Source organism: Palaemon carinicauda, chromosome 23 (assembly GCF_036898095.1).
Source record: "Palaemon carinicauda isolate YSFRI2023 chromosome 23, ASM3689809v2, whole genome shotgun sequence".
Classification (NCBI taxonomy): Eukaryota; Metazoa; Arthropoda; class Malacostraca; order Decapoda; family Palaemonidae; genus Palaemon; species Palaemon carinicauda.
The window spans coordinates 105,035,333-105,055,082 of NC_090747.1; the positions used below are offsets into that span (position 1 = coordinate 105,035,333).

The 19,750-nt window shown below is 37.6% G+C and overlaps 1 protein-coding gene across 1 annotated transcript in view; it reads right to left on the reverse strand.

Moving 5' to 3' along the window:
- Positions 1-3,738: 3,738 nt before the first annotated feature.
- The window catches only part of Megf8 (multiple EGF like domains 8), a 32,689-nt gene continuing 16,677 nt past the window's right edge, over positions 3,739-19,750 (reverse strand). The window contains exons 11-17 of the mRNA XM_068347362.1: positions 19,141-19,292; positions 18,633-18,873; positions 18,230-18,421; positions 16,366-16,520; positions 15,336-15,519; positions 13,334-13,802; positions 3,739-9,650 (exon numbers count right to left, since the gene is read on the reverse strand). Of these exons, the coding sequence (XP_068203463.1) occupies positions 5,580-9,650; positions 13,334-13,802; positions 15,336-15,519; positions 16,366-16,520; positions 18,230-18,421; positions 18,633-18,873; positions 19,141-19,292 (5,464 nt within the window). The 3' untranslated portion in view covers positions 3,739-5,579. The remainder of the gene's footprint in view (positions 9,651-13,333; positions 13,803-15,335; positions 15,520-16,365; positions 16,521-18,229; positions 18,422-18,632; positions 18,874-19,140; positions 19,293-19,750) is intronic.

Sequence of the window (19,750 nt, forward strand, 5' to 3'; positions counted from 1 at the left end):
AATACATTTTTAGAAAACTGAATAGACCTTGATTTCTCATATACTGCAAAGCACTGCTTCTGAATTGATAAATATTTTTTCCTCAAAAATTCTACGCAACAAGCATGTTAGCAGAAAACTGGACTGCTTTTAATAAAACATCAAGGTTGATGCTAAACAATTAGTTTCCAATTACAATCTTGAACAACCAATCTAAACACACTCTTGCCACGATCCTAATACCTTACTATGGCTGTAAAAATAATACTTTATGCGTATAACAATTACTTTGTACAGAGAACTGCAAACATTTCTTTTTAAAGCTATTGCAGTATTCTACTATCAACTTAAAGTACTGTATACCCATCCACCATACAGTCCAGACCAATGGCATCACATGGAAACACCTAAGCAGCAATTGGAGAACACCTACGCAAAATTGGGCCAAATCAAACGTACCTCTAAAATTTCTTGTCTTTCCCATACAATATATCATACCTCTAAAATTTCTTGTCTTTCCCATACAATATATTAGATTTATCTTACCAAATGGCTAAACTGGACCACTTCAAATATTGTCATCCTTTTTCAAGCTAAGAAAAAATCTTGATTAAAAAAAAAAAATTCTCCTCTACAACATATAAAACAAAAAGACATGGAACAGCTTAACGTCCACTCTCTGCAGTCAGAAAACATTCATGACTGGAGAAAATGTTTTATAAGTATATGACCGTACAGTATTTCTTTTAAAGTGTATGACGTACATCGGTAAAGGAATGGGAGGTAGTCACCTATAGGATTTTATCAACAGTAAACATCTTACCCTTAAATTTTACCTTCCACTGTCATGACTGAGAGCTCAACTGCAAGTCCTCATGCACACACACACAATCTTGAGCTTTTATCTCACTGTTTATCAATTGAGGCATTCAGAGTACTAAGGATCTCTAGGGGTCGAGCGGAAAAATCAAAATCACAAGAAAAATATGTTGGAAAATTGGCTATTCTTTAAGGCTCATACCTCGACGATTTATGAACGAATTTTAAAATGTTTTGGAGTCTGTGTATATCCAAGTACCCTTTTTAATGTGGAAAGAAGAATGTTTTTAGTAGACATTGAAGCAATACAAAATAATAGCCCTTTGAGCTCTGGAGACTTAGTATTGTGAATACCTCTATTGTTTTAATGTCAAAAGAATGCTTTTCCATATCCTTTTACAAATTAATTTTTAGTCTTTCAAAGTAGTAAGTCCAAGAATTATATATTATAATTATAACTGCCTTTAAAGTACAATATATATATCTATTCCAAATAAATATTTTCTCTCTTTATACTTTGGGTGTAATCAAACTTTGAAATTTTTTTTAAAACTATAGATAATACTTTAATCTCTGAATCAAGCTATAAGAACTACTATTTTGACTAAGTTTGTGCTTTTTCTTTCTTACTGTACAGTATTATCAATAACCTAAACAATGTCCTTTCCCAACAGAATACCAAGAATTTTTTTTTTCAAAACTACTACTACTATTACTATAGTACTAAAAATAATAGAAATGATGATTATCATACATACATACATATACCAAGGCACTTCCCCCAATTTTGGGGGGTAGCCGACATCAACAAAGAAACAAAAACAAAAAGGGGACCTCTACTCTCTACGTTCCTCCCAGCCTAACAAGGGACTCAACCGAGTTTAGCTGGTACTGCTAGGGTGTCACAGCCCACCCTACCACATTATCCACCACAGATGAAGCTTCATAATGCTGAATCCCCTACTGCTGCTACCTCTGCAGTCATCTAAGGCACCGGAGGAAGCAGCAGGGCCTACCGGAACTGCGTCACAATCGCTCGCCATTCATTCCTATTTCTAGCACGCTCTCTTGCCTCGCTCACATCTATCCTCCTATATGATCATCGAATATCAGTACTGAGAAACCTCGTCTAAATGTGCTCAGAACTTCAGTAGAATCCAGTGAATGAACCCTTCGTTACAAGATCTTCATAGCTAAGATCATTATAAAATAGTTTAACCACAGCACTAAATGAATACTCTCTGGTAGGGCCAGCCCAAATGGATTATTTTCAATGAATTATAACAATATATTGCAGCTCCTAAAAAAATTCAATGATTGTATGAATTGAACCTGATGAAGATTCTGGAATCATCATCTCATAGATGTTGGTTTCAATATTTGATATAAAGTCTAGATTAAAAATTGGGCAATAACAAAAACATGTTAGATTGTTTGCATGGTTCTGCCTTTCGGAATTGGGACATGTGGCTTACTTGGTAAAATAGCTATGATAAAAACAAGTGTCACTAGTGTAATTCCAAGACAGGATAATATTACTTCAGTTTGGCATTCTTTCTGAAATTGTCAGTTTAATGTTTTAATTTATTATTGTCCATAGATGGAAACTGTAATGACTGTTGAGCGAATATACATTTTTTACATAGAAACCATCATTTAATGGCGAGGTTGCAATAGTCAGAGGTGGGTGTTATTGGCCAGGTTGCAATGGTCAGAGGTGGGTGTTATTGGCCAGGTTGCAATGGTCAGAAGTGGGTGTTATTGGCCAGGTTGCAATGGTCAGAGGTGGGTGTTATTGGCCAGGTTGTAATGGTCAGAGGTGGGTGTTATTGGTCAGGTTACAATGGTCAGAGGTGGGTGTTATTGGCCAGGTTGCAATGGTCAGAGATGGGTGTTATTGGCCAGGTTGCAATGGTCAGAGGTGAATGTTACTTAGCAATGCTAGATTTGGGTAAACCAAATGGGGAAACTGCTTGTGTTGTTTGCAACTTATTGAACTTGCTCCAAATTTTACATCACATTTAAAAAAGGGATCAGCGGTGTCATTAAACTATTTTATAATAAAAAGCAGAATAGCAAGCGAAGAGACATAGTGACTAAATTTCAAACAATTAAATGGATTACTCACTCTGAATATGCCAAATACAAGTTTCCTTTCTAAATTCTATAGTGAGTTTGTAGCACGAAGTTGGTTTAAGGAGTGGCAGAATCTGGAAATTCCTTAAGTATGGCGCTACCAGTTTGACCAATTATCAGATTAACAGCTCCTTACCTACCTACCCACAAAACACACGCTCACACACACGCATACACTCACTCACTCTCTCTCTCTAGAGGGAATCAACCATATCAGCTCCACCCTGAATAAACTTCATGCTCTGAACCGACTACAGCAATTCATAAAAAGAAGTCAATGTAACTGAATGTTATCGCTGACAGATTTGGGAAAAGTATCACTACTGTAGTATTTCCTATGCTTTGAATTGTAGACATGCAAGGCAAGAAAATAGAAGAATACATTCAAGGGAAAATCAACTATTTCAAAGAACACATTCAGTTACTAGGAAGAATGGACTGAACCATGGATAATGACAGTATTATCACAACTCTAGTAATAGTAGTAGCAGTACTATAAAACCAGTAACGGCGTTTAAGACAAACAACCGAGCCAAACTTCTCAGTCTTATAAGGCTAATCTGAAGGGTTACCTCTAATTTAATGATCATGTACATTCAACTGGGGAACAGCATGTTAAATATTAAATTTAATCGCTGCATGAGTAAAAAATATTGAGGACCTGAATAATGTCTGTTCAAGTAACTTGAATATTGTTTGATATTAGAATGGAACAAAAAGCAAACTTTACAACTAATGCATTATTACACTCAAATGTACACCTTTTAATTAAATATGTGTCTTTACGAGTCATTTACCAAAGTCTGCCTTGTACTGTTTGTAAAGATTTCCTTAAATGGCACAGCAATTTCAGGAAATTTTATTGTTCTGACTGCGACAATGACTAATTGATATGCATCTTCTAGAAGACTGATAACCAATGCATACAGTATTTAGAATTAATTTAGAATGAATAATTCAAAACTTTTCATAAATATCAAAATGGTCATGTAATAGAAATTAGAGTGAGTTAGCCTTAGAAGTCCTGTCATGATCTTTGAACCTGTCAATTATCAAAAGGAGTATCTTGATATCAACAGAATGTTTCACAATGGAAATATTCAATGTTATTTCACTGAGAAACTATATTACAAAAGTTATCAATCTAGCAGTCAAAGCACAAAATTCCCTTTTATAAAATTCCATTATCAATGTCTTAATATCAACATATACAGTAAGACAAAATGGAACCTTATACAATTATCAGAAAACTTCACTGGAATACGAATACTACACAGTATCAATGATGACACCATAATGGATATATGATACAGGCAGCAGTTACAATACTGGCTTATCTTGTAAATGTGTGAACCTTATTAACATATGTATATCCTCAATGTTACCCACTCTCATTACAAATTACAAAAACTTATGAAATGAAAAATATCCTTGCCACTCTACAATAGTTCTGCAAGACATAAATATAACCATAATAACCGTTATTATCCGATACAGGATGATAACTATAAATACACATGAGCACTCACTACTTATTCTTTAAATCATACAATTCTAAAATAAAAATTTGTTAATAAAATAGAAACAAAATACAAATGAAAAAAATAACAGTGACATCTAAACTTACGTTCATTCAAACTCGCTAAGTCTATGAGATTCGACAATATTATCACAGAAAATAACAGCAACCTAACGATACACAAGGTCAAATGCGGTTAATGCATTCTGTAAAAAGAATACAAACGTAGGTAAGCATCACAAAATAAAGTGAAATAAAATATGTCCTTTACAAATGCACCATTCAAGTATATTGCAACACTGAAATTAAACAGAATCACAGCAGTTTTATAGTTCCAATATTTATTAGATTGATTCCGCAGTATGCACCAGGGAGTTATTGTCTACTTCATTCTAAAATAGGCGATGAGATGTAATTATTAGTCTTTTATAAACAATAGGCGATCTACGTTAAATTCTATGTAACATGACCTAATGTCAACCATCCAAGACAAAGTTCTTTCAAAGGTGGTAACTACGTAAGACCAGTTTTGCTAAGAACTCCAATAAAAGCCATGAATTTTTTTATCTTACCATTCATCAAATAATTTAATGAGGACCAAGCCATAATTAGTTATAATACCAACCTTTCAATACAATTAATTTCTTTGCTTAGTAATTCCTGATATGGAGAGTTTCTATTCTACTATACTTTTATTCTCTCAATTCATCGAAATAAAGCATGGATTACTTTTGGACTACTTAAGAAAGTACTTAGAAGCATAAGAAAAAAAATGGTCACAAAGAAGCTTAGAAAATGAGATCATTCTTGACCACCTACTGTCAAATGTTAGGTTTGAGTGATTTGTGCATACAGTATATGATGAATAAATGTTTTAATACTCAGTGATGAAATTTAAACATCCCAATACGTAAATTATTTTAGGAACATGTCAGACTAAGTTTCTCTCTTTCTGCTTTGTGGAATCTTATCAATTATTGAAAATGGTTTGTATATTGCCTTTGTTGAACAGCAAAATAACAAAGAAAAAGAACTATGAAATGCCAATTACTCATATACTGCAGTGTCTGGTCACTCCCTACTGGTACTTCTTTGCAAATTCTTTCCTTTAATCCATTAAAACGTTCTAAGGTGCCATATGAGAAGTTCTACGACGAAGGTGGAAAGGTCTTGAGGCTGGAGGATATATTCGAGCCATCAAACATAAAGCTGACCCTAAGGCTAAACGATGCCTAGGACCATCTCCCTGGCCAACATTCTCTCCAATTCCCCCACCAGGTAATTGGACCATAACACTCAACACTGCGGCTACTCCGTCATCTGTTGGTTCTACAGCCAGTGGCCCTACATCAAAACCATCCACGTAGCGGTCCTTTTTTGCTGCTCTTTTGCGCCTCCCTGGTGACCACGGTGTGGGATCAGGAGGCATGTCATGGATTTCAGAACTAAATTCATCATCTGAATGAAGTACTAATGTTATGGATGCACTCGGACGCTTTGCCATGTGCAACATCTCAACAACTTGGCGTCTCCTTGCCCGCCTCAGGTCGACTCCTTGTTTGATTTTCCAAACAACTACACAAACAGCAAGAAATAGGAAAAAGCAAGAGAAAAAAACAGAAAAAAAGACAAACAGATCAATTCGGGGTTGATCCTGTCTAAAGAAAATAGAACCAAATGTCTCTACCTCATTTTCGGTACCTACACCATTCACTACAACAAAAAACTTAGCAGATCGTAAGTCATGTTGATGCTGGGGAAGAGTAATTACAAGTCTATTGCTTACATTCTTAACTATCAAAATATCATTTGATCTTGAAACTGTGGCAAATGTCTTTAGCCCTTCCGCTGTTTTCTCAATGAGATGATATTCTGTGATTGTCCGCTGCGTAGCATTCACAACCACCTCCTTTTTGGAGGGAATAGTAAAGCTGCTCAAGTCAAAAAGATCAAACCCAGTCCCCACATAAGTTCTCTTCAGAGGAGTAGCAAACATGACAGGTTCTGCAGTTTCTTCAGCTAAGGGGTAGCTACCATCAATCTCTATTTGATGCTGCATAGTGGTCTGGTTGACAGTCACCACAAAAGTATCGTCCCGTGAACTAAAATACACATCGGCAGCACCTTTAGTGATGTCTAATATCAATCTAATATCAACATTCATAAATTTGGGCTGAACAGCGAAGAAAACGGTTTGCCCTGGACCCAGTGGACTAGGTTTTGAATTGCAAGCTTCCTGACTATATGGATCCAAACAAAATTCTTTTTCCACACTCATTTGCTTAAAACACTGATGCCCATTACTTGGATTACCAATATAAGACTCTTTACACTTGGAACACTGTTGCTGCCAGCAAAATTTTTCATCCTCCTTGTCACTGTTACTTCCATGAGGTTTGCCATTACAAGGAGTGTCAGTGTTATTTCCACAGTCACAATTAGTGCCCCATATCGCATCACACCTAGTGCCGTGGCCATTGCACTGACAAGGTCGGCAATGCTTTTGCATTTCCTGTGTGCCTCGAAAGAAGCCAGGAAGACAATCGTCACACCTAGACCCCATTGTGTTGTTTGCACAGTGTAAACAAACTGCATCTGATCTAGCACCTTCTGTTACTTTCATTTTAAGAATATCTAATAGTAGGTCGAGTGGGAAAGATAGATTTGAGGATGCAATAAGGTCGTTTGGAATACAATAGTTAGCATGCTTATTACAATAATCATAACAACTAATACAGTGTCCATTGTTCCTTGGGTCACCTACAAAATTTGGCTGACACTTTTCACATTCCTCTCCCATTGTGTTATTGTGACACTTCAAGCAGACATTCAATTTATCGGGGCCTTCACAGTCCGAGTGGCCATTACAGAGACATTTAGTAGAACAATTTGTGCCCACGTAGCCAAAATTACACGAACAATTATTAGGTTCAATACAAGTACCAAATTGACAACCTTGAGAACATACAGGAACACAAACACCATCTTCTGTCATATTGTAACCTGGAGAACATTCACATTCATATCCTATGATACGGTCAACACAAATCTGGCTCTTGGCATCACAAGTGTGGTGGTGGTTTTTACATTCATTCTCTGGTGGGCAGACATCAAAATGCCAAGAAACACGTGGCAAACTGTCCGCACTAACAGTGGTCATTAAACGAGAGCTATGTTGAAGCCTGTGGAGTGTTGTAATTGAACTATTTGCCAAGACATCTTTGAAATCTCGGTCTTGGCATTTACCCTTATACGGTCCTTCTAAACGCCCTTCAGTACATACGCCAAGTCCACCGACTTCAGTGTCAAGAGCACACCAACCACACTTGGGCTGACTGAGGCAATGAGAACATTCTGTAAAATCTTCACAAGGTTTAGGGCATTGTTCTTTCCCACCAGATAGTATCAACCCACAAGTGCCACCTAAACAACGAAGAGCAATATAACTAGGAGACAAGCACTCCCCCAAGGATGGCGACCAATGGCACTTCTGCCAACCACCCTCCGCCCCTAACGCACTTATACATTCTTCACAGTTTGTGTAATAATGACATTGCACAGGGCACTGTCTTGGAAGAGAATATTCTACTTTGTACGACGAATGACGAGTGATTTCTCTCTGTACACAATTCCAGTTATACTTGGGTGTGTTATTCAAAGTATAACCCGACACTGGGGACCTTCTAACCTGACGCGTCCAGATGCAGCGTCGGAGATCATTACACTTATTGCAATCAGATGCAATGCAAGTTCCTTCATTACATTTATCAGACTCTATAATGGATCTACTTGGAGTACTGTGATTTCTTGCTTGAGAATCACACATGTTTTCATGAGCGCAGTCATTCTTACGGGGAATACACTTGCCCTTGGAACAAGACAAACACCACTGACAACGCTGCTCAGAATTAGGATGAGCTGGCCATTCAGCAAGGCACTCTGTGCACGAAGTATGATGGTAACAATCGTTGTCCCCCCGGAGCATTTCATCGCAATGTACGCCCACTATGCTGGTTTTGCTTCCACGAGGGGACAGACATGTAATTGGTTCAGTGCGTGTGTTAGAATAACAGTAAGATGTATTTGTTCCAGAACTTTCGTGAACAACACAGTTAGCACACCCAATAACGTCTCTACACTGAGTCTGATTAGCATTCAAAGTACAAAGATCGGGAGGAATACGAATTTCAACCATGGATCCATCCAAAATGCCATAATAACCACCAAAAATATAAATCTTAGACTCGTGAATAGCGGCGCTATTGCCAATGTGTGGAATGATATCATGGCCTACTAAGGTTATGAACTTGTCATTAAGTGGTATCCACATGTTGCATTTGTACGAGTAGACTAAGAGTCCTTGATCCGAGTTAAGATGATCAATAATCTCGCCACCAATTATGACCATATAATCTTGAGTAGTGACAGCTGAATGAAAAGTTCTAGGTGCTGGAAGTGAGGCTGGGTTAAGATTTGTCTTGCGATCCGGAGGGAGGACAGACCACTTCTTACGGTTATAATCTAGTGCATAAAGATCTGGAAAATGATCCACTTGATCAACCTTAAAAGAATAGCCACCGTAAACATAAAATGTCTTTGTCCCTTCATGATAAACCGTACTGTGACCATATATGCCAACAGGAATAGCACCACTTGTTTGGACTTTGCGCCATTTACCATTTCGAAGATCATACTCCCAGATGCGTTCTAAAAACCCAAACTCTGAAGAGGCCCCTCCAATAAGCACCAATGACTGATATTCTGAATCTGAGCGGAAAGTTAAGGTGTGACCTGCAAGTGCCGGGAAATCTTGATGAATTTTTAACTTGGTCCAGCTTTCTGACATTATATTAAATTTCCAAAAATCATTCAAGAATGAAGTATCGTTCAGTCCTCCATAAATGTACATTTCCCTTTGTGTATAAACATATGCTGCAGCATGAAAATATCTACTTGGAGGAGGTTGTCGACCTGGCTGTACATTGACAGTTACTTGTTCCCAAGAGTTGCTGCTGTTGTGTGTGTCAAATTTCTGGATATCATTAAGTGGTCCCCTTGATAAAGAATATCCACCAAATATCCACAATGCTCCACGATGATCAACCACCAAGGAATGTCCCATTCTAGGAAGAACTGTGCTCAAGTGCACCACAGAATTGGCTATCTTCTCGGGAGAAAACAACTCGGTCACTACCACCTGTAAAATAAATAAAATTAGTTTATAAGAAAAAAAAATAGTCTCATAACTCATCAAACATATTGATGCCCACAGACATGGCAATTCAAGTCTTATAGAGGAAAGAAGCAAACTAACTAAATGCAGCTGTATGGACAGGTAAAATATGCAGAGAAAATTCCTAAGACAGTTATTAGAAGTATATTTCAGGACAAAGTCTGTATTTAAAAAGACAAAATTTTTTTAATGTAATCTGTATTTTTTCAACCTATACAAACCTGAGCCCTTTAATTAGGGAAATTGATCCAGTGCAAGCTGGAGATGGTCGTTAAAACTTGTTAATGAGTGGGTAAGTGACTGGTGAAGGTACGGATGAGAAGCTCTGCCGCCATTCCCAGTCGGGATGACTACCCTTTTGACCTTTCGGCCTAGGACTGAGAGGGGTGGTTGAAGAGGGAAGTTGGATTAAGGGACATAGATTTGTTACTTTAAAAATTTGTGATTTTCTCTCATGCGACATACAAGCACTCATCCTTTAATTAGGGAGACTCTCTTATAACCGAATTGGATGGTTAATTTTCTTCCCCAGAAGTATCCACCACTTTAAGGGTTGTTGTGGCCTGATTGGTAACGTCTCTGCCTGGTGTTTGCCAGACGGGGGTTCGATTCCCGCTCAGACTCGTTAGTCCCTTTAGTGTCTGCAACCTTACCATACTTGTGAGCTAAGGTTGAGAGGTTTGGGGAAGCCTATAGATCTTTCTGTTGAGTCATCGGCAGCCATTGCCTGGCCCTCCCTGGTCCTAGTGTGGGTGGAGATGGGGCTTGGGAGCTGATCATATAAGGTCAGTCTCTAGGGCATTGTCCTGCTTGCTGTCACTGTCCCTTGCCTCTGCCATTCATGAGCAACCTTTAAACCACTTGGTCCTGCATGGGAGCTAAGTAGTGACTCCAGCGCCCTCCCAACCGTCTTTCATAAAAATGAAAAGATTGACAAATCTTGGCCTGTACATGGATGATGCATATACTTGATCAAATGAAAGAAACCCTTTTCCATAATGAGGATACCAGTTTGGAATAATATATCTGTATGATGATTAACGAGAAATCCAGACCCCGAGTACTCTTGTGCCTTGCTGGGGCCGAGGGTGTGGCAGGATGCTCCAGAGATTCTACTCCCCCTTACGAACACATTTGTTCTACCACAAAGACAGAACCAGGCATGTAATCAGAGGATGATAAAGGCCCAGGAAGACCAACAGCAATGGGAGGAGAATCTCTGGTATGAATCCCAGCAAGACTAGCAGAGTATAATATAATGTATTCATCCCTTTGCGGATTTGGGTAGGGAGACAGTTCGGCCCAGTGACCAGTAGCATGTTGATAAAGTCCTTCGGCCCCATTTTTAGTCTTCCATTGCATGCAAGCGTGCAATGGCAGCCTAAAATAGTTCAATCCTCTCAACCAGGTCAAACAAAATCTTGCTAGAAGAGGAAGGAGCAGGAGTCCACTCTCCTGGAGGGAAGGGAGATGGTGGTTGCTGAAGCTTATCTATCAACCAGGGAACAGAAAATGTACAGGGTCATATACTCCTACACCAGCTGGCTACTGGGAAGAGGAAGGGCCGACACAAGGCCCAGCTCCAGCCCCCATGTGGTCGAAAGCCACTTCGGCCTTTTCCCCTTCATCTTTGAATAAGAGTTAGAATTGGAGTCGGAAGACGAAGGAGGACAAGGAGAAGTCAGAGAATGGAGAACAGTGAGCACGCTTTTTCCTCTTCCTGAGTATTGCTCCAAGGCTCTACAAGTAGAGCGATTGAGGTCTGAGTGACCAGCGACAACAACCCTCTCCCAGGGGGGGACAAACCACACAGGTTGCTCCAACAGGAGCCACAACACTGGGGGACACAGTCATGAGGGAGAGGGAAGGCACCGTCATATGGAAGATCGAGGCCAGAGGCCAAACCACAGGCACAGAGGGAGCAGGTGATACGAGCCATGGATCCCCAGGCCCAAGGGTCAGGGTGATGGGAACAAGGGAAGGGATGGGATAACACAGGGGTCGAGTCAGGGAATGGGGTTAACTCCAGCTATAGGGGTAACACGCACTTCAGTCTTAAAAACTATCTTATACCTAATTTTGGGTTCAACACCTCCTGATGCCATCACGGGAGGGCATTCACAATGATTTTAGGCTTGGGCAGGGACCACCAGGGTCCCTAACAATGGAGGGCACTACCAAACTTTTCACCATTGACTTCACTGGGATCACTGGGGAAAATTAGTGGAGAAGTAGCCTTAGCTACAAACTCCTTCAAAAAGTGATGGAGGACCTATCTGAAAGACCTAATGGAAGTCCATGACTTCCTTAGATAAAACTTGTCATCAGCAGTCTGCAAAGAGATGGGTGAAGAGCTTCCAGCTTCCAAAGGGATATGGCAAACACTTGGACTACCTCCACATACCACCAAAACCTGAAAATCCTGCCAATGCAGATCCAAAGGATCACTGATTCTGATGCATACTCCCTGGGGATTGAGCCAGGACAGCAGTCACACACTCTGAGGAGACTAAAGCAGCAAGAAAGACCCCAGCAAAGGCTTTGGTCACATCTTTCCCTTCAGGGCATACACCTGCCACTGCACAGGAGGCCATGACCTGCACTTAGCGCATAGGAATGATTACAAACAATCTTCCCCCCTACATGACGCACAAAGGGTGGATCTACAGCCAGTGGCAGCAGCAACCCCCCCCCCCCCCAGTACAAACATCTTGCTTAACTTCCATCACAAGTCCAACAACGCATCCACTTCCTGCATTAGAAAAAGAAGAGAACTTTTTGTGGAGCTGACAGCACTTGAGTTCTTGTCACCACCAAATCATAAGTTGAGCTATTCCGACTGGGAAAGGGGTGGGACTCCTCACCCCGCACCCTTCACCAGCAGGTTAATCAGTCGTTAACAAGTTTTAATGACCATCTCCAGCTCACGGTGAATCAATCCCCTTAATTAAAGGACGAGGGTTTGTATGTCGAGTGGGAACACACACACACACACTTTCATGTAAAGAATGAAAGTTGTAATAAAAATTAAGAGGTTGGAAAGCTAGGCTGGCTGATGTAAAAGGGAATGGGCCAAAGAACATAAAAACTATATAGTTGGACGTTGAGGAATCACCTTCAAGAGCCATTAATAGTGCCTAATATGTATTAATCAAAGCATACTGTTGATATTACACAATATCAGGGTGTGTGTATGGATAAGGATAACCTACAGAATTAACTTTCCAAGCAAATAGGTTTGATACTTCTAATAAATAAATTTGATATTTCTAATTCAACTAAACACCAGGATAAAATCATCTATAATTTGTTAACCCTTTTACCCCAAGGCTATTTGGAACTTTCCAACCCTTAACCCCCAGGAATTATTTTTTTTTTCAAGCACATTTTGCAGTACAGTATATATTTTTTAAATTGCTCTAACAGCCTTAATTTTCGTCATAGAGAGGTCAGGTTGGTCTCATTCTCTTGGAAAAAGCCTGAAGTTTCTCAAAAAATTATCAAAAATATGCAAAAATAATTGTACATAGTTCTTTGCAAGGACGTACTGGTACGTCCATGGGGGTAAAGGGATGTGTTTTGTGAAACGTACCAGTACGTCCTTTGGGGGTAAAAGGGTTAACACAACTGAGAGAAAATATCCTTACCTGATGATCTCGTCGAACAATACTACAATCTTCTCCCACAAAACCTGGGGTACACACACAACGTCCATATGTCTGTGAGCAAGTTCCGCGTCCCTCAGCCTCTGAACACTTATTAGGGCAAATTGGAATATCACAATGAACTCCAACCCTCTTCTCCTTACACACAGGCTTATAGCTGACACAGATCCTGTCCTTTCCAATATTTTCCTTACAGCGGAGTACTTCATAGGTTGCATTAAAACCTTGGGTCAAGGAAGCTTTTTCGTAAAACACTGTCATCAGTCCTGTGACTGACTGAACTGTGAGTGGGTAGGATGCTCTGTTTTCACAGAAAGCCCCAATTTTGTTTTTCTGCCGATCCCAGTAGGCATCTCCCGAGACAAAATCTGGAAGGCCGTCATACACATACACGATGCCTTCCCCACATTTAACGTTGATCTCTTTTATAGTGATTTGTATGACGTAGGTCCTGCAAAAATATAAAAAAGCAATTATATTAATGAACTACTGTACGTACTGTACTCTGAAAAGTTTATATATTCTAAAATTCATGATATCCTGCTACATTTAAAGTTAATTATTAAATTTCTAGTTGATTTAAATAATTGGAGACTACTAAGAATAAGGACACTCGTTTAACATCAGCCACATACTGTACCAAATAAGTTCTAAGTGAAGTAAACATATAAATTGTGTATGGTTAAAATATACGATAAATTCACCTTTACTGCAATTAGAACTACAATGATAAAGGTTGATATTATGTGACATACATTATGCAGTAGTATATATCTGAAGTGACCTACCCAAGACTGGCTCAAATCCACACCTATGTAGTTAATAACTTTACCAGTTTTATATACATCACATCTTTATTTTATAGATTTTCTACAACAATAATTCATATCGTAAGGTCATGAATAACAGTGAGCCTTGTCTAGCAATCTTTAGCTAATAAAATATTTTGGACAATTCTCCTTCCATTGTATTATAGTTTTTTTTTTCATTTAATGTGAAATTAACAGAATTTTGATAAAAAAAAAAAAGTTTTATTTCTATAATCCCCTGATGTTCATATTGCTGCTACTTCAGAAGCTTAGTTTATCGACATTTAACACCAAGAATTTATAAAAAAAACATTTCCAATTTTCTGTCCTTATACAGGATATATTTCCGCAGTAATTAACGAGACAATCTAGTAGTTGATGTTAAGTAGAACACTGACAGTTTCCCGTTCTTCAGTTTGAAGTTGAAAATATTTCCTATTCCTTGACATCACAATATCTTGTAAATTCTTAACTTTTTTCAGCCCAATCCCTTCCCAAAATAATTTGGCACTCAAGGCCCAGACCTTTTTTTTTTCATTTTACTTATCTTAGCTTAAAAAATATTAGAGAGAACTTTACTTAATAAAATTAATTTCTATAATATATTGTAAATATTTACACTCATGAAATGGACATGGGATACATCCAATGGCACCCAAAGGGTTAAAGGAATTTTTTTAGATCACTACTTATATAAATTATTTCAAAGGAACTTTATTCCATTTACAGAAACCTAAAGTCATAAAAGAGCTCGACAAGTTGTCCACTGACTCCAAAATTAGTGGATGGTGCCCAGAGAAATGAGGAAATGCTGTCTTTTCTACCTGTTAAACATATTAATGTGCAGTACTATAATTAGCATCAACATTACACAAGTGCAGCAGTCATAAAAACAGAAATTTTAAAGCAATATCCAAGTTGCTGGACTATCTAGAATACCTATAGCCTTACATAAACATTAGATTCCAGCAGGGCTTCATCTTTACACATCTAAACACATACTAACAGAAGTGTTATTTAAAAAAAATACATCTTGTATTCTATTAAATCCTTAATCCTGTGAAACTTTGGGGCTACATAATGACTACTTAAAAAAAAAAATACAGTTTCCTGCTAGTTATGAAACCTTTATTTATCAAGTATCTACTATATACAGAACAAAACATTGAACTAACCCTGAAAGCGTTACTGAGAGAGGTTCTAATGAGTCACTTGGGGTTATTATCCACATGCAAGAAGTTCCAGCTTCCAACTTTGTTGTCTGAGCTCCCAAATGGCCATATGAAGCTTTGGTCAATATACTGCGCGCACTGCATTCCCTAAAACAACGTCCGCCATTGCGAGGGTCACCATAAAATCCTAAAAATAAATAAAAGTCAATATGTAGCATAAAATAGGTCACTATCATGTAGAGTAATATCATATCCCTTCACCCGTGAGGTAACAACTTCTCAGACTCCATTTTCATGTGACTAACCTATATCTATACTTGAACACTATGGCTTCATTTGCAGCCACCAATATCTTAGTATCATCTAATCCTATTACATATACAAACAATTTCACAATAGATTAATTGGCTACATTTCATTATCGCTTCTATCACTTCTTTCATTGTAAAACTCACTAAATTTTGTTTCATAAGCACTGGATTAGGAAAGATATATATAATACGGTTTCATTGGCCTTTGAAACCGAGGAAAATATTTATAAACATCCAGCTGATTTTAGTATGGAATGTTGCAAAATCTACAAACATATATAAACAGGATGCAACTGAATGCAACCAAAGAAGACAAACTACTAAAACAAGAACTCGTTAAGCTTAAAAATATATTGACAAAAATTTCATTGCTATTGGCCCCACGCCCCCCAAAAATGGATTAATTTCTCTCTTCCAATGACTAGAAATAAATTTACCGATACATGCTTCATTCTTGCTAAGAAGGCTTCAGCCTCTCACCCTTCATTCTTGCTATGAAAGCTTAAGCATGTAACATGCCACTGACTTACGACCTTCATAACAAGATACCCACTCTGTTTTTAAATTCTTTAATACAAAATAAGGGAAAGTAACTGCGAAAGGAAAAGATGCAATTAAAAACGATAAACATGTTATTACAGTAATAGCATTAACTCTTACTCTATATGAACACACTTAAATAAAAAGTCAAATTATATTCTAAAACATTTCCTTTATAATACCTGGTAAACACTTGTGACAATTATGGCCGTAAGTGTTGTGAATACAAAAGCAGTATCCAGTGTTTTGGTCGCACCGCCGCTTGGTTTCGTCCGAGTGGTCATTGCAGTTACACACCTGACATCCTATAGTTGTAGCATTGCCGAAACTTCCAGGCCTGCGGATACAATAAACGTTAATATTCTTCCAATCTTCAACACTGACTGGTGATGACAATCATATCAATCTTCAAAACTTATGTATAAAACTACTTGTGAAACCTCCAAACCCCTGATTCGACTATCCACTGTTGAATTATTACTGTACTGTAATACCATTATAAATTAGAGGGACACTCATAAGAGAGCAGACCTCCACCGTGGCAGCTTATTTCTCGACCTTGACCTTGACCTAAGCATGTATTAATTGGCATGAATTTTCATACATTCAATATGTTTGAAATTACTGTGACAACGATGTCCAAACTTATGGCTGATTACGTGAATCGGACATTTGGCTTGAGCGTGACCTTGACCTTCCAAAATTTAATAATTTCCAGCTTTTTACATAACAGTTAATCCCTGCAAGTCTCATTACTCTACGATTAAAATTGCGGCCCGGAAGCTGTTCATAAACAAACAAACAACACACACCTACAAACAGGGGGTAAAACATAACCTCCTTCCAACTTTGTTGGCAGAGGTAAATATGCATTGAACATTCACTTAAAATTTCTAAACTGGGTGCCATTATATTAACACTCAGTAGAGCAGGCTGCAGATAAAGGGAACATTTGCCCAAAGGCTAAAAAGTTTTACCCATTCTTACCTCTTTATTTCCTTTTTATTTACCTTTTTATTTCTGTTATTCACACATTTTTACTGTTCATTTAAGTCTATTTTCTTCCTTATGTCTTTATTTTTTATCTCATCAAGCATTATATTTATTTCCTTCTCTATTCCTAATTATTCTTTCTCCCTTTTATTCAGTATGTCCAAATATATTCTATCTGATACCAAAAGCTAAAAAGGTTTTCCCATTATTCACTCTTCTATTTCCTTTTCATTTCTGCTATTAACACATTTTTTTATGTTCATTTCAGTCTTTATTTTTCATACTCTTATTCCATTTTAATCAGTATTTCACACTAATTTAACTATATATAAATTTGGTTTAATGCAATTTTGTATACAGTATATGAATTTACTGTATTTACACTTTCCTAGTCTTTCACTAAAACAAAATACTTCCTATCCCCATCCACCCTTAACATCATACCAATTTAGTTATTTTCAAAGAAATAATTTTCACCTAAGTTTCTTATTCGCTGACAAAAAAATATCCACTTAAAAACTCTTCAAAGACATCATAAGAACATGAAATATGTTCAGCTATTGTGAGGAAATTTTTTAATTCACAACAAACTACTGCAGTCAGAACCGCTAGATCAGAAAGAAAGGGCAATGAGTCGTTAACTCTGACTGCAGAAAAATTTCATTTTGATTTGACATATGAATACTATTATTAGGTAGATTATTACGTAGATTTGAACATACAGTATTTCATATCATCAAGTTATGATATTTTTAAAGAGCTTTCTTTTACTAGTGTGAATGTTTCCACTAACAAAAAAAAAAATTATCAAATTACCAGATATTTATAAAAATTCTAACTTCATTATTTTAAGATTTATATCAGAAAAAGTACAAAGAAGGACTTTTTACCGGCCGTCACAGGTCGACCCAGTAATTCTAACTTCATTATTTTTCAACCTGAAATAACATACTTTATATAAATGAAAATTATATAAGCTTATGACAAAATAACAATAGCAAACCTCAATTTAAAAATTCAGGAAGGGGATCCCTAACGAAAGCCGATACTCACCGACAGAGTTCACAAAATTCCCCAGTGGTATAGTCCTGACACTGATCGCACATGCCGATTCCCTTGTTGCACATGGAATGGTTATTACATCCACAGTTAATTGAACAGTCTTCTCCTGTCCAACCTAGATTACACATGCACTTGAAGTCTGGTGCACCGGAACAGTAACCGTGAATGCAATTCTCATAACACCTGAAATACATAAACATTTATTGGGTCTCAGTGAGAAATGGCTTAACCAGATCAACAAGATCTCAACTATCACAGGACTCTTAGGAAGTGTATGCTTATTAATATAATCATACTTCACATTAGGATTGCAAATACTTAAGACTTGAAATTTATCGTTAGAAGTCACAGAATGACGTATTTTTAAATGACAGAGAAATATATCCACACTTACGTCCTTTCGCACGTATCCCGGCCATTTCCACGGAAACCTCTGTTGCAAGTGCAATTAAACCCGGTAGGGGTATTTGTACAAGTAGCATTCAAATGACAATTGTGAAGAGCAAGTTTACATTCATCCACATCAGGGCATGAAGCAAAAGCCCAGCTTGTTTCTGATGCCTGCAGGTCTACTATGGCAGAAGAACTTTCGTGGGCTGCTTTTAGGAACGGAGCTATTATTTCTGTGCAGTCACCTGCAATATGAAAAACAATTTTTCTACAATCAGGTCTTGTATTCAGTAACAAAAGAAGGGGGGTAGGATTTCAAAAGAAATATCACCTACGGAATAATCTATTGCAAAATTTTATGTAATTTCTACCTTCAAGAGTCAAATGAGGGTTTAGGGTAACAAAGAAACTATTGTTTACAGTATACATAACCAAAGAATGCTTGACCATATGAATTATCAGAATAATTACTGTAATTAAAACTCCATGAACACTTTCATAATTATTCATACCTTTTTCTGCCTGAGAAAAATCTCCTGCTGTACATATGCCTATTGTGGGGTTAAAGACATTATAGCACCAGCCACAGTTCAAAGTTTTCATACAAGCATCACACGTCTGCAAACTCTCACAGATATGGCACTCTGAAGTATCCATAAACACTCTGAAAAATATTACCTTGTACAGTAATTAAAATTTATTAACAATATCCTGAAAACAAATTATACAAAATTCTCTTCCAAATCTAATACAGTATTGTATAAAGTATTTCATGGGTTTTCTTGTAGTACTTTTTTTTTCAAAATAAGAGAAAAATATGTAAATTTGGTCACAACTAAGTCCTACTGGTGTGGAAGTGACAATTTTCCTCCTTCCTGTACTACCTAAGGCTATATTAAAGTAGACCTTCAAGTACTAGGACTCCACTGAAAGTTAAAAGCTTGTGGTCAGCAGACGACTTATGCCATCCAACACAACTTTGCAACACTAACTTAATTTTCCCTCAAACTATAACTCTCTCTGACCCTCTGACAACCTTGATACTATTAACCTTTTATAAGGTTTAAAGGTTACTCACGGGTAGCAGAAGTGAGATACAACAATGTCCTAGAGATCAACCAT